Here is a 15,940-nt window from a genome sequence, read left to right as displayed (position 1 = left end):
GTGATCTGCAGCCTCCAATGTCAGAAACATTCCTTCCACTGAATTGAAATGGTTTTGAATTAGACCTGCATGCTTCACTGCCAAACCCAGGAGCTCAAAAGTGTTGGCAGTGAAAGAAAAGAAAAAATATTTTAAAATAATGTGATATATTTCTTTCAAATCAGACTAACAGTTTGAGGCAATCTGATTTGCCTTACGAATATTGAAGATGGTGGGAATGGTCATGCTTTCATGTTTATTCCCTTGGTCAGGAAGAATGGATATTTCTTTTTGTATCAAATCAAAACTGAGGTTTCCAATCACGAGGAGCTGGGGCTTCTAGAAAAATATGAAGTACTAGGAGACTTGTGCTTCAAGTGTGAGAGATGGGCACCATTAAGCCTTCACTAACAGGAGAATATCTCTAGAGATCTTTCCCTCTTCTTGCAGCAGTCCCGAGTGCTGGAAGAAAGGTAAATTTATTTCCAGTTTTTAGGTGCAGATGGGGAAGGTTGCACTGTATTTACTAATGCAAAGTGCTTTTGCAAGCATGGACTTGAATCTCTGGCACAGTCTCTTGTTATTGTTTATTTGCTGGCTATTTTGATAGTCTTTCAGATGCTAAAAATGCTGTTTTCTCTGCTCATTCTACCCCTTCAGATGTTAATGCACAGTCAGGCTGGATGTCTGACTGGTGTTAAGTGGTTTTCAAGGGAGTTCTGGCTCCTTGGGGTGCCCTAGGGAAGGCTGAAGTTTTGGCTAAAACCTCTACAGAGGCAAGGAGCTCTCTCTCTTGGTCTGGTAGGTTGTGCTAACAGGCAGCAGTGATGTCCCAGAGGGCAGGAGACAGCTGGAGAGCTTGCATCACTCCAGACCCCTTCGTTGGGCACAGGCAGCTGGATCAGCTAAATCCACAACTCCAGCCAGCCCAGTACCCTGTCTGCAAAACTGGGCAATAGCAGATGTGCAGGAGAAAGTAGGAAGATGAAGCAACCAGTGTTCTCCAACCCTCCATTAGATTGTGCTTCAAGATCTCCCTCACTCAACGGGAAATTCTTGTGTTTAGTAGCCACAGGTGGGTTTTATTCCACGAATCCATGCTGTTATTTTGTAAACCTCTGCAACCCTGATGTCCTGTGGCAAGGAGTTGCAGAGCTGGCCTATTTGCCAAACCAATACAGAGCTGTAGGCTGCTGTGAGTAACTGGAGCAGGTTCCCTCCTTGCTCATTAGAGATCTACATCAGCCCAAGATTCATCTGCCTGGCAGCCAGAGCTTTCACTGCAGATGTATACGCACAGACAAATGTATGTGTATGAATTCTTGTACCAGTAGCAATGTAATTATGGCTACAGGGACTTGATGTTTGGTTCCTGACCTCCACGTCTGTGCATCCTTCATGGCTATTTGTACCTGGGCAAATTAGGTGAACATTTTCTGTGTGTAATACAGTTTTACTGATTCTGCAACAAAATTGTTTTGTACTGCCTCTGTCTTTCATAAGCAACAGAAGATTTAAGCGTATCCTGATGGAAAGCCTACATTATTCATTGTTTCTGGCTTTTGCTAGTGTGAGTGATGGGTCCTGGGAGATGTTTTAAAATGGGAGGTAGGTTAGCTGGCCTATTTGCTAAGACTGCACAGAATATATTTTCCAAATTCGCTCCCATCCACAAGAGCTATCACCTTAAGAAGAAGCCTGGGCCCCTTTTATATGTTTTTCTTCCTAGTGCTGTTTTCCACCTGGAATTCATTCTCTCATTGCCTGCCCAAACCTTCTCCAAAAGCCCTCTCAAATTATCATGTCTACTAGGATATTTTTTAGCTATTTCTTTCCCTATCTGGAGAAAGATACATATATATGTATTTCTTTTCATAGATAAATACAGGTTCTTCAGGGGTTCTGTTTTACAAGGGTGTTTCCTCCCTGTGAATCCAAGGACTTTTTCATTCCCATTTTGAGCCCCTGGGGAGTTTCATAAGTCCCTTAAGATTTTTTTCTGCCTGAGAGGTCCAACCATGAGCTGCAGTTTCACAAATTGGCAACGCAGTCCATGGTGCAAAGCTGTGTAGAACATCAGCCCCCTCCCCCCGACTTCTGTGTGGGAGTTATCCAGAATAAAAAAATCAGAATAATATATAGAAACATAATTATATATTATATAATTACATGCTGTATAATTCTCTCTAAATATATACATACGTACATGCATATGTATGTTTTTATGTACAGGAATATATGCATAAGACAAGTGAAAATTTTAGTCTGTCTTTAGGGTGATACCAGTAGAGCTATTTCAGCAAAAACTAAGTTCATGACCAACACCCTGCACTCATCTTCCTGGTTTCTGTGGTTTTTTTGGATCCTTCCATCCAGGCTTCTGTCACCTTTAAGCCAGCAACATCTACATCCTGACTCTCATTGGCTTTCCTCTGTGTAATTCTTTACACCAAGTGCAAAGCGTACACAAGAGGCTCCCACTTTAACTTCGCAGCACTCCCTGTTTTAGCAATGCTTCAGGCACTTCAAGAGCAATGGCACAAGGGGACTTCCTAGAGCTTTGCTTCAGTTCAGGAGGAGTATTGGGACTGCTCAAGACTTGGGGCAGTGCAAATTTGGGAGGTAACATGCTGGATCTTGAAAAATCTCAAGAGAGAGACTTTGAGAAGGCTGTGGGATGCATCAGTCCCAAGTGTCTCTGCATCAGCAGCCCAGCCCCAGGCTGTCCCCGGAGGTGTGTGCGCATCGTGCACTGCAGATGTGCCTCCGAGTGGCTGGGGTTTAAGTCATGCCAGGTACATTTTTTATTATAATTTTAAGATTTTTTTTTCCAGTTAGTTGCACTGTGTTAAATAAAACTTGAATGAATAATTACTGCTCTCCACACAGTGAGCTACAGCTCATCCGGACGAAGTATAGTACATTAATCTCTGTATTTATGAGGAAACGTGCATTGTTTTGGAGAATCTGGTTGGTTTTGTTTTCATTCAGGACGTTCCTTAGCACATTTATAGCAGGCAAATGAGACTTGGAAGTGTGTGGGGAAACATCAAATTCAGAAAGCCTCGAGTGCTTCCAAGATTTTATACTCACTGAAGAGAATAAACTGCAACATAAAGGGAGCTTATGGGCCTCTTATAGTCACCTCCTGCGAATCAATGAGCATTGGCAGCAGACAAAATACCAGCTTTACCTTTTAAGTCGTCTCTTCAAGTAACCATTTCACCATTCAAGTCCACTGAGTGATGACCCATGAAAGAGCAAAGAGGTTCAGTTTATCTCAACTCAGATTCTTATAGAGAAACCCAGTATCATTCCTGCCTCACTGAACTGCGGAAGATGAGGAGATTTCAGTTTTATGAATGGTGATTTGGGTATATTCTGTAGCACAACATCCTACAGAGTTTCTGAGTCAGCATCCACTGCTTCCAGCTTCTTGTCTTAAATTAGTTATATATTACTTTAAATTTAGAAGGAAAACAAGTATTTTGCTCACATTTCAGTGGAAAAATCATACTAGTCCCTGTTATTGAATTCTGTCTTTTTAACTGTAGTCTGCAGCTGCTGAAAGCAGCACTAAGTTCCGTCCTGTGTCCACCTCAGAGAGCAAATGCATTAAGCAATTTTTGTGCACTTCAGAAGTGGTCTGTTTCCTGTAAATTATGTAACTGTGCTGAGTATGCCTGTAAACCAGGTTTTGAACTATGCGTATAGACAAGAACAATTAACAGCAAAGGGTTTCAAAACATTACATCAGATAAATTATATGTTAGTAGGAAATGCTGTGTGAGAAGGAAAGCATTTTAAGGCAACTTGTTTTATACATTTTATCAGCAATACTATATATTGCAGTTAATTTTAATTACATCTAAATATGTAGAATTATTCAAAAGCAATTCAATGAAAATGCTATAACCTTTCTGAGGGATGATTCTGCCATACAGACTTCTGTTACAAAATGAAAACAAGGGAATGAAGACAGGGACTCGTAGATCACATTTTACTCTACATGAGAAATGTTGGTCCTGTTTAACTGAATACAATATGTGAGGCCAAAATAGGGAAATAGTCTCTGACCCCAAAGAGCAATAAGTTGGATAAATTATAACTCCAGCCTGTGTTCCCAAAATAGAGCAGAGTGAAATGTTGCAAGCCCTTAAAGGAAGAAGTATGAAAATGTATATTACCTTTCCTATCCCCAAACTGTAAAATCTCTAACCTTCACCAAGGGGCTGCTTGAGGTACCCGAAATCAATAAAGATAATACCACTGACCAATTGATTTTAATTTCCTCTTAATAACTACTGAAATAAAGGGCTTGAATATCATTGGGAACCGAAGCAAATGGCTTTCCATGTACCACGCTTCAGAATTTGAGGTGCCAGCCACCTACCACACGTTGTGGCCCTCGCCCAGGGCCTCACCTCCCATGTGGTTGTAGCTATTTAAATGTGCAGGTGTCCAAGGGGTCAAACCCTTTCATAGTCAGCAAATATTTAAATACACACATAAGCATAACCCTCTACTTAAGTTGATGTGTTTGGATTTAGAAACAGGCTTTTGAAACTGCTCAAGATTTAGAGCCAGGTATTTAGAGGTTGAAAGTCTCAGGAAACTTTGGGTGCATTTTCTGAAGGAACGTTGCCTTTCACGCTGAAGTAGAAGTGTTTAAACTGTCTTTAAAATGTTATCCTCAGTCCCTGGAAGCTGGCTTTTATACAGCACTGCAAAGCCATGGTGATAATAAAAAAATAAATAAAATCTAAATGGCATCAGCTTTCAGTGAGAGTGGAGCTCCTATATAATTTAGGAAAGATCCTCAGAAATATTTAGTAACCTGACCATTAGTTAAGTACCTCTAAGTTCAGGAACTTTTGGAAAATCCATTACCAGCATCTTCAGCTACACCAAGACCTTTACAATCTGGCTTTTATGCTTTGTGACACTTCTCAGGGCAGTCTATAAATATGTTAAAAACCTGGGGCTATTGCTAAGGATGCTCAAGTACCTCAGATATTTTTAAAACTTTTATTAGTTTTCACAGCTGGGAGCTGATGTTAGCTTAATCAAAAGCATAAGAGTTCAGGAAGAAATCATGCATATGCTGAAGAACACCATGTAAGTGTTACCTTTTAACAAATTTGTGCTGCTGTTTTTCAGGTAAAGGCGATGTCTTTGGCGATATCTTCTGGAAGGAAACCAGTCTGGCCCATGCGTGTGCCAATGTGCGGGCTCTGACATACTGCGATTTACATATTATTAAACGAGAAGCCTTGCTTAAAGTGTTGGACTTTTATACTGCTTTTGCAAACTCATTCTCGAGGAATCTCACACTCACCTGCAATTTGAGGAAGCGGGTAAGGCAGCTGCTCTTGTTTTCCCATTTCTTTCGCCAAGAAATTGCACAGTCCTGCAGACTGTATGCAGTGCTGAACAACCCCCAATTTACTCTTGATGTTTTCAGGTCATTGCAGATTAACTGGCCTTTCAATAAATGTTGTAGCTCTTTGTTAATGATGGCTCAATAAAAGTTAGCCATAGATTTGCAGCCCTGAGAAGCAGTGCAGGCAGGATGACATGAATTACTCTTTCTTTTCAATTTCTTTTCTTTTTTCTTTTCTTTTCCATTTTTTTTACTTTCTGTTACATAATGTATGAAGTTATATGTTACAGTATGAGCGAATGTAGAATCTAGATTCCTCAGAGGTGAGGTTCAGTCTCTCACCCGCCAAGAAATAGGTCAGAAGAGAACAGCCTGATGGATCTGCATGGTGCAGACCAACTAAGAGAAATTTATTGATGTTAAATAAATAAAATGTACTCAGCAAAAGTATTATTTTAATACCTGCTTCCCGCACTTGCATAGTTGAAAATTTTAATATGGCAAGGTTAATAAAGCTTGGTAGCAATTTTACATTCACAGCTCACTTTTTAAATCCTCCTGCTCATTTTATAATCAATCAGCAATGCTCACTATCCATTAGTCCTTTCAAAGAGCACTCCATCTAAAAATTAATTAGCTATAAGGACGTATCTTGAAAACAGGTTAAGGAATTCTTTAATTCGCATTGCGGCTGCAAAATTTAATCTTTATGATGTTTTTTTTAAGATTGATGAGTGTTATATAAATTTCATTTGCATAGAGAAATCTCATAACAATGATTTATAGATTATTGAGCATTAACTGAGATCCTCTAGCTGCTGAAACATTTTTCTACAGCTGTACCTAAGGGCATCTCACCTAATAATGTATTGAGGCTACCTTGGTATTTTACAAGATAATTTCAGCCTCTGAAGCAACAGGAATTGAACAGAACTAGAATTGTACTTTTCTGAGTATAGTTTCTCCATGGTCACTGGAGCATCTTACAAATATTTCTTTCAAAGGAAATTCAGTTTTTGGTGCATTCCTTGTGCTCATTAATATACCAAGTATGGCACGAAATACCCTTGGCAAAAAGCAGATGCAATGGGATTACAGTCCCACTCTGCCTGTGCAGGAGTCTGAAAGAGCTGAATTATAATCAGGTTTGGTTCCAGCTTGTCAGCTTACCTCTGACTTGAAGCTTGTTAACTCCACTTCAGACCTGAGGAAGGGCTTTGGGGCTTGAAAGCTTGTTTGGGGTTTCTAGCTTTTCGCTTCTCTGTTGATAAGATGTTGTCCAAGCTGTGACTTCAGCATCCTTCCCTTGCCATCTCACCTAACTGTGACAAGCCACCAGCTCCAGTCCCAGGATGACAATTCTGCTCAGACCTTCCTGACTGTGATTTCATGGGACAAGACAATGCCACATACGCTGCCGGAATGTATTCTTTCTTTCTTAAAACTATGAACCTGTCACTTCAGCTAGCTTCCTGGGAATCCCCTGCCCCCATTAGCATGGCAAGGTTGTGCACAGCTAAAAACACATAGATAGCTTTTCCTGACAGGGCAATGTGCTAGAGTCCAACTCTACAGTCCTGGGATGCATATAGGGAATAATTACCTGGCTGTTTTTCCATGGATTTTCTTCTCTACTATGCTCCTTGTTTTGGGCAATTTGGTTTCCTGCAGGGCCCTGGAAGAAAGAGTCACACAAGTGGAAAAACACTCAGGGAGTTCAGATCCCCAGTGCATAGCTCAGTGTTGGATACATGGATTGTGCCATGCTGGCAGTGATTCAAGGTAATCACATCACCTTTAATAGCCCATGTGGAGTGGTTCTTCTAGAGGGCAATCATCTGGTTCCTCTTCAGTGATGATCCCTACTTTGGGATCATCCCCTTTCTGTTGAGTGTTGAGGGAGTCCTTGATTGCTAACTTTTAAATACCTAGGGTACAACAGATGAACTTCACCTATGATATCTCCTACAGTGTTGCTCAAGAGCTATTTCAGGAAAAGTCTTACTCCCAGTATTGCAGTAAGTTGTGCTGAGCCAGAGTCTGCTTTGCAGAAATTTTGGGTGTTGTTTATAGATACAAAATAGATTATACTACTTTCAACACCGGAGACATAATCCAAGTCCTGTTACGTAAAATTATTAGTGAGATTGTTTCAAATGTTATATCTACAGAAACTATATGTGATTCCTTGTTGGGTTCAGAAGGGTTTGCCTGTGAGTTCATCTTTTAAGAAAAGCCATGCCATCCAGGACAGTTTCATCAGGCAAAGAGAAAGCAGTGAGAGCGGGCTGACAGAGCTGCACTGTACTGCAGCAATTTGTGCTAAAGTCACGTAATCTAAATGAAAAGAAAATCATTGTCTCCTTTAATTGATTTCAATAGAAATATACTTAATGCTTTTTCTACATAGTCATCACTTGTAAGGTTTGACATTTAATTATAACAAAAATACGCTCCTTGCAGTTCTGTGCTCGAGAAAATGGCTGTTTGTTCTCACTGTCAAAAATATATAGACAGAGAGAATTGCTCTTTCATCAGGTCTGCTCTTCTAAATATGCATGCGTGCGTGTGGGTGCATACACACGCGTATTTGTGTTGCATTGTCCCTCAACAAGCACTTAGATGTAGTCTATAGGCTGTGAAACAATTTAAACGTTCAAAAGGCTAATAAATTAATAATAGTACTGAGCAGAAAAGGTTAGTTCCACATGACAGGGAAGAGAAAGTCACACTGAAGTGGGAAAATAATGTTTTCTCACTCCCAAATAACATTTAGAGGCTTGGCATGTTGAATGACCTACTTAAGGCATCTGCTCAGCATGCTATTATCAACTCTGGATTTTTGTTTTCTTTTTCCATGCATTAGGTAGCTCAGCCATCACGCTGCATTTATGAGCCCATAAAGTGAGTGTGCTTGCTAGCTTTTCAGCCTGCAGTCCTCTCTCCTGCTCAGGGTGACGAAGTGACTTTTAATCTGTAATTGCAGAGTATTACAGGGTATCTTGTTTCGTGCTCTGAAATCTTTATGGCACATCTAACATCACTAATGTACACTCCAAGGCAGAACCAGGACTTTGAACTTTTTTTTTCAAACAGGGAAAATAATTAATCTGGAAAGTTATTCTATAAAATCACAATGAGATTACATAGCTGCCACTGAAGACTGGAAGTAATAAAGCAGAGTTTGGGATGAGTCTTCAAAGAGTTAATTACTGCCTTCTGATGTTGGAAAAGAATATTAATAATGCCTAATTCATTAAGTGCCTTTCAAGATTTCACGCAACTGGAGTGAGGGCCTCTACAAACTTAAGCCATGGAGCTTGGCCTAAGGAAGGGGAGCTTTTTTTTTTCCAATTTCCAAGAGACCCAAACCTGTACAGATATATGTATATTATATTGATGGTCAAAATCAGGAAGGAAAGCCTGCATTGAGCTACCAGTTGTGTTTCCACAGAAAACAAGTCTTCAGCTGAGATATTTTTAAAGTTTTTTTTTTTTCCTGTTTTTTTCCCTTTTCTCATCATTTCTTCCATTTACACCAGCTAATGCACCATCTCCAGCTAACTGCTAGACCACCACAGTCTGTGGAAGTGCAGGAAAAAAAATCAAACTGAAATTTCACCCTTCTGAAATCCAAGCTGAAATTCTCTTGTGCTTAGGTAAAGTAAGCATTTTCCCCTCGTATGGTCACATACTACTGTGAGCAAAATGAGCTGTGTTAAATGAACCTGGAGCAGCCAGGGATGGGGACAATTGGCCATAGAGGGTCTCTGGCACATTTGCTCCTGGAAGGTGTGCTAGGAATGAGCCAAGGAAATGTGAAGAGAAACAAGTGCCTTTAAGGCAGTGAAATACCCTCTGGAGAGGTTTAGTTCTCTTCCCAGTGATATTCTTAAAGCCAGGGACAACACTGTGACTGACTGATGTTATCTAATTCCTCCAGCACAGTGTGAAGCTCTGAGGTGAAAAAGCTGGTGAAGCCATTACACTCTCTTAATACAAATGTCCTGTTTGTCTTTCTGTTTCAGGTCAGAATAAGTTCTTTTTAAATTGGCTTTCTGTTTTTGCTTGAGGTTTTAATGAATCATGTGTTGTTTCTTGAGTGAATCACGCATCATTTCTGTGTCACATAATTTTTGAAAAAGCTTTATTTCAATTTGAGTTCTGCGTTCATGTCTCCTAGAAGTGAAGGTTGTACCAAGGCTCATTCGGGATTCCCTTTGTCACCTTTAAGACTCCTTGGATGTCATGCTACATTAGCGAGTGTCCCAATGCAGAAGCAATGTCAGAGGCAGAAGGTGTTGCTCTGTGCACTGGCCCCTGCTCCTGAAGGTTGCACTTGTGCTGGTGAACTTGCAGATTTTCGCCAGTTTTGAGCTCTGAAAGCTATTTCCAATAAAGGCAGCTTTGCTCAGAGCTGTTTGCACTTTGCCAGCTGGTGTTCCTTCTCAGTCCTGACTTGCTCACATAGGAAGGGATCAGACCATGGTCTTTGGGTAACACTGGCAAACAGAACTAGGGGGTAACAGCAAAGCAGAGGATGTAGGGCACCTCCTGTGCCCCTTGTCCATCTGCACTGGCAGGTTCATCATCCATTGCCACCCCTTTTCCCATTGTCATTGGGATCTTCCCCCATGTGGGGACAGCAGAGGTGACAAAACCTATCTGGGCAAAACATGTTTTTCTGTCATTATTGCTGAAGAGAAGCAGGAAGAGGAATGTGGTGCTTACAGAGCAGCTGTGACTAGTAATGGAGATCAGCTGGGGGGGCTCTGGTGGGGCCCTGGGCCCCAGTCCTGTGCTGGGGAAAATGCTTACTGCCAGGCGTCATCCACCTCTGACTTCTGGTACTTTTCTTCTGCATGTGGAGTTTATTCCTCTGCTGGTTCAAGCCAGTGGCAAGGGTCCCAGTGAGCTCACGATCAAGCCTCTGGAAGGGCAGATCCAACAGATCAATTTCTATTACGGCTTATATAGCCAGCAGGCTTTTGGCATGGCTGTTAACTCAGAGTTTTGTTTGCAACTCAGTGGCTTGCTCAAGCTTATTGGAAATTAATTTGATCCACTTCTTGATGGCAAAGCATATGGTGTGTTTCTTTTCCGTGTCCTTCCAGGGGACTCAAAGCATCTGCAGACCCTCTTTAGTCTTTTGTTATTTGTATTTTTTCTTCTTTTTATGTGAGTGTGTTGTTCCAGAAAACGAAGTCCTATAGCTATAGTTTAGCTGTAGCTACAGTTTAGCACGATCACAGACCAAATAAGTTACACCCTCCAAAATCAATACGGTTTCATTTTGTTGGCATCTTAGCAGACCTTGCAGCCTCCATTATGCTCTAAGAAGCTATCACGTAACACAATTTTTTTTTATTGTTTGACCTTATTGTATTCAGTTATCTCCAGATATGCTATCATTCCATTGCTATATTTCCTAAAGGACTGTTCCAGTGATGGAGATTTGGCACCACCTCTGGAGGTGTCCAGGTGTGTATTGGATGTGCGTGGGACCCAGCACAGCCTCAGCAGTGCACCCATGCTGCCTCTCATGCTGCAGGGAAATCCACATGCTCCTATGGGTGCGGGGATACCAGACCTCAGCTTCAGAGTTTTTCTGCTGCTCCTTGCTCCTGTCTCTTGCCCCCGAGTCATTCCTTGGTCTCCTCTTCAGGGGCATGGGGATTTGAATTTGAGGCAGTCACAGCAGGGAAGTCAGTCCTTGGAGAGCCGTGCATGACTTTGCTAGGTAGAAGAGCAGCGTAAAAATTCAGAGAGAAAGCTGCAGCAGCATTAACGTCACCCCTCCGTGCCTCTCTGCCAGCCGGCATGGGATGGCTGTCCCTGAGCAGAGATTGCTGTATAAAAGCTGTCAGGGGGTTTGCTCTCTCACTTTTCTTGGTAGCTGTGAACCTGACTTGCCTGTGTGCCTCACTCCCTTCCCTTTCCTTTTTGCCACTTCATCATCTCCCTTACAGCCCTTGCTTCTGGGCGCAGCCTGGGTCATGCAGACGGAGGAGAATTGGGGGTGTGGGAGCAACTGCACTGCTGAGCCCATCCCTGCAGGCACAGAGGGAGCACAGGGGTCTGCTCTGCGTCCTCCTGTGGCTGCGACTGTGTTCGTAGATGGTGGGGGAGTGGATAATAAACCTAAAATCTCTCCTCTCCTTACCACCTCAAGGGCTTGCGTGTCTGAGTGAGCATTTAAATACCTGAAAATAGGGCACTGTGTATCACCTGGGGTCTCTGGGATGTCTGGGGTAGTGCAGATTTATGGCACAGCCTGGATTAGTGTATTTTGCCTTCAAACTGAAGGCAGTTGTAGAGATTAACCAATGCACTGTTATCTTTAATAGTGTTTCAGAGACACATTAATCCCACAAGTTACCAGTAGACCCCTATTCTATTTTGAATATAATCTCTAAGTTAAGTACCTTTTTCTGAGGTCCTGGTTGTGCTTCTGTAAAGAGCAAGAGGCAAAGCACCACCAACTCTGTTAGAAGTGGCATTGAGCCCAATCCTAATAATCCTTTGGCATTACAGAGGTAGAATTATTTTTTCATGGGCATGCAGCTTCTTTCTCTGTCTAAGTCTAAATCAAAATAGCTTTGATCTCATTTGTAAGGCCATTATTTTACTGTTGTTTTTTGTTGGGAAATGCAAGGCAATTTAGTATACTTTTCGTTCAAGGATCTTTGAACAGTATGGTACGGCTGCAGAAGAAAATTGTATGTGCTGATGTGCTGCTTTCTGTACAGAGACTCAGCAGCTGTTACACAAGGCACTCTGCTGATTTACCCCAGCTAAATGTACAGGCATCTCTTCTTCGTGCAGCCAGGGAAATGCAGACGGAGTGATTTATTTGTGTGCGGACAGATCGTTCATCAGGAAATGTCAGGGATGGGCAGCATCCGTAGGAAAACAAAAGTGTAAACCGGCTATGTTAGAGGGAAGATCCAGACTGAGAGTGATTTACTAATGTGCTCTTTGTGGATTAATACCATTTTCTTGTTTAGAAAGCTGCCATAATTAAGAGACTCTCCTTAGTTCACTCAGAAAGCTTTCTGCAGGCTGTCTGTTAATATTGATTCAGGGTAGTGTTGCTTGCACAGGACTTGAATGATGATAAAAATAAATCAAAGGTTTGCTATTTTTAATCTTGTAAATACTAAAAAATAAATATTTTGTGTTCACATCCCTTCATTGATTAAATTTGATGCTTCTAATCTCTTCCAGCCACTAAAGAAAGGGAGGGAATGTGCATGGTGCAACAAGAAGCAGCATTGCTGTGTCATTTTCAATTGCCAGTTAGGAAAGTTTTTATCATCAGCCCCTCTGAGCTTTGATGTGATGAACATAGGCACGGGAGCTCAGCCCGCAGCAGACCTGAGTTGATCACCGTCCCTGTGTGCCTGAGTTTCCCTTGTGGGCAGTTACTTTGCCAGGCTTAGCTCTGTGCCAGGCTGTCTTGGGCAGGTGTCCTAATGAAGCTGCTCTCCCCATGGTTTTGTATGGTTCCCCTGGTGCCTAATAAATTATGAGGCCAGCCGTGGGCTGACAGGGAGTATTATATTTGTGGTACTGCTGAGAGTAGACAGTTTATTCTGTGATGTCCTCAGTGTGTCCTGGGAGCTGTTGCTGCTGCAGGTAGCCTCTGCAGGTAACCTCTAGCAAGTGGGATTTGCACAGAAAGTGGGAACAAAGGTCTGTTGTGATACCTCACACACCCTCCAAACAGCTCACTCTGACCAATGGATTTCTTGCGTGAGTTGCTGAGCTTAATTACCACATAGATCTACAACTTCTCCAACACAACTGAAGAAAAAGGGTGAAACATTACAAAGCTGAGATGTTGAACACCAAGTTCTCTGCTGGCTTCTGTCATTGCTTGCTGGAGTTGACTGCCAGTTTCAGTAACTCAGCATGACTTTCAAATATGAAAATGAGTTTCTGCACCTGAATTCTCACTCCCTTACACCTTTCTTCCACAAGACTGGGAATGCCAGCTGCAAAGCACCCAAAGCCATAGCTGGGGAGAGAGAACTTCTGCCAGTTTGTTGGGATCATATGAATGGATGCCCATAGGCTTCACAGGGAGCAGGCAGAGCTTTAGCACTCACCCAAGAGGGAGTTTTCTCTCCTAGCCCAAAAAGGGATCAGTTTTGTCCAGTCTAGAAATAACAGTAATGATGTCACAGCTGGTTTGCACTGGAGATAGCACTAATTTTATTTTTGCCTCCCCTTCTCCAGACAGGTTTTTGTCTTGGCTTGCACAAAAAGGCTCCCCACGAAGCCCCTGAAATGCTGTGAAATGCTAAATAAAACTCCCTGCATAAGGTCTTTCTTTTCTGTGCAATTATAAATCCATCCATCTATTGTTTTCCAGCAAACACTTCAGAAATGCGATAATACCCAAACATGCTGGCTCAGCATGTGATAATCATTGCAGTACCGCAATTCCTAGATTTACCTTGCTTTTAGTGCTATTTTGGGGCTACCTTCGAGGGCAAGGAAACTTTGCCTGTAGGTAAGAGTTAAATTGTACACAAAGGGCAAGAGGAACTTGGTGGAGAATTATTAATCCCACTTGTTTTAGTTAAAAATAACCCCCAGCCTGTCACTTCCAACTTAATGATAGTTGATTGACTTTGCCTTTTCTAATTGTCAGCCAGTCGCTGTGATTAGCAAGCTGCCTTGGTTTAGGTCTTGTGAAAAGGAAGTCTGGAAGAGCGATTTTTTGAGGAGCTGATTTACATATATGCCAGAGGTGGGAATGGTTGTCAGCGGGGACAGGGGTATTCTGGGAAGAACCTGAAATAAGCCAAGTCCCCTGTTGTTGCACTTCTGAGCAATTTGCTGAAAGGCAAAAAAAAATTAGTGAATTTAGGAAAGAACACTTATTACTAATCCATGTTTTTTCCTCCTATTTTCACTTTTCAGTTTCCACAGCCCCTGGTCTTAATTTGTTTACCTTCTTAAAGGTAACAAAACAGAATACAGTTTTCGGATGTAAGATACTGTTAGAGCATAGCATACTCAGTGATTAAACTCTTTGTTTCTTTTAACTCTATTAATTAAACTGTCAGTGATCCTTAAACTTCAGGCCTCCCCTTGGGCTTTCAGCTGATGGTTAGATTGTTTTATTGGTATTCGGCAGAAGACATTTCAGTTGATGGAAAGATTTTGTATAGAGCTTCCTACCTAAATATTTCTATTGGTCTACTGTATATCTGGGGCAGGCAGCTTACTTTTCTGCACTCTGCATACACAGCCCTCTTGGACATAGTCTGTTGGCCTCTGCTTTGTTTTTGTTTTTCCTGTGGAGGATGCTCCTGTTCCCACAGGAGTAGGCTTTGGCTTTGTCTGACAGCCCATAAGACTTTCTAAATGGGATATTTCTATTGGTCAGCTGAAGTGTAGCATTTTTATCAAGATAAGCTTTGCTTTCCCATTTGTACCAATCACTTGCCCCTTGGTGCATGGGCATGCAGGTTTCCACCTCCATGTTCCTTATCAGAGCATCCTGGCTTCTCAACACTTCATTTCTAGGTCTAGCTCACCGTTTGTACCGATTCTGCCTTCCTCAACTCCTGCCATTGTAATGAATTTCCATCTCCATCATGTGTCTAAGGCAAATCCATTTTTAAATGGAACAGTTGTTGGTAGTTCAGAGCAGCTCAATTATGAATGACCTCCATCCCTCTCCCAGGCTGTATTAGCCCTCCTGCCAAAGAAGGCTGCAGTAGGAAGGTAAATGGAGGAACTGAATCATGCATGCTTTTCATGTGTTATTAATTATCCCTGTTTCCATTTATAAAAAGTCGTAGCCAATAACTTCAAGATGTTCTACAAAAGTACATGAATAATAATTTACAAGCACAACCCAGCCATGCATTAATATACCAAACAGATGCCTGGCTGATCAACATGAACCATAAGCTGTATCTTAAAGCATTTGTCAGAAAGTTTGAACCAAGGCCCTGTGGTCCATCAGTAATGTGTCCCTTTGAAGAGCTTCCTCTCAGACCAGTTATGCTCAAATTCAGTCCAATGTCTGCAGTTGCTAACAGGTAAGGACTCAGACACAGATTGACCTTGCAAAATCCCCAACAGCTTTGTTTAACGTTGTTATAACCTGCTTGTGGACAGATGCTCTTGTCCCATGGATCAGCCATGGGTGGAATATCTGGCACAGCTGCACATCTTTAGGCATTCTCCAGCACCTAATGGTAGGTGCCAGACCCCACTGAGAAGATTCAGCCTCCTAGTAGTGTCTGAGCAAGATCTTCCTGGAAGAAGGTGACTGAAGAAATGGTGTCTACTGTGAGAAGTTAGGGGATAGCTGCATTCTTCAGGCACCAGAAAAATTTCAACTCAGAGGAAAACAGAGAGGATGCTTTAGCCAAGGTCCCAGAGGTCACAAGGAGCGCTGGGAAATGAATGCAGCATCTGAGATGAAAAGGTAACACAGCCAGAGATCTGTACTTCTGTCTGGTGTCGCTCTGCATCATTGCAGCACCATTTATCGTGTAGCAGCTGGTGTTTTGTTAATTGTGTGTGCACAGGGAGTGGTAGAAAGGATACAAA

General features: G+C 42.0%; 1 protein-coding gene across 1 annotated transcript in view; it reads left to right on the top strand.

The window, feature by feature from the left end:
* The window catches only part of KCNH5 (potassium voltage-gated channel subfamily H member 5), a 154,419-nt gene that overhangs the window by 120,806 nt on the left and 17,673 nt on the right, over positions 1 to 15,940 (top strand). Inside the window, exon 10 of the mRNA XM_072038185.1 lies at positions 5,140 to 5,336. Coding sequence (XP_071894286.1) covers positions 5,140 to 5,336 — 197 coding nt within the window. The remainder of the gene's footprint in view (positions 1 to 5,139; positions 5,337 to 15,940) is intronic.

Source organism: Anas platyrhynchos, chromosome 5 (assembly GCF_047663525.1).
Source record: "Anas platyrhynchos isolate ZD024472 breed Pekin duck chromosome 5, IASCAAS_PekinDuck_T2T, whole genome shotgun sequence".
NCBI lineage: Eukaryota > Metazoa > Chordata > Aves > Anseriformes > Anatidae > Anas > Anas platyrhynchos.
The sequence above is the reverse complement of the archived record's forward strand: the minus strand, read 5'-3'. Positions and strand labels throughout refer to the sequence as shown.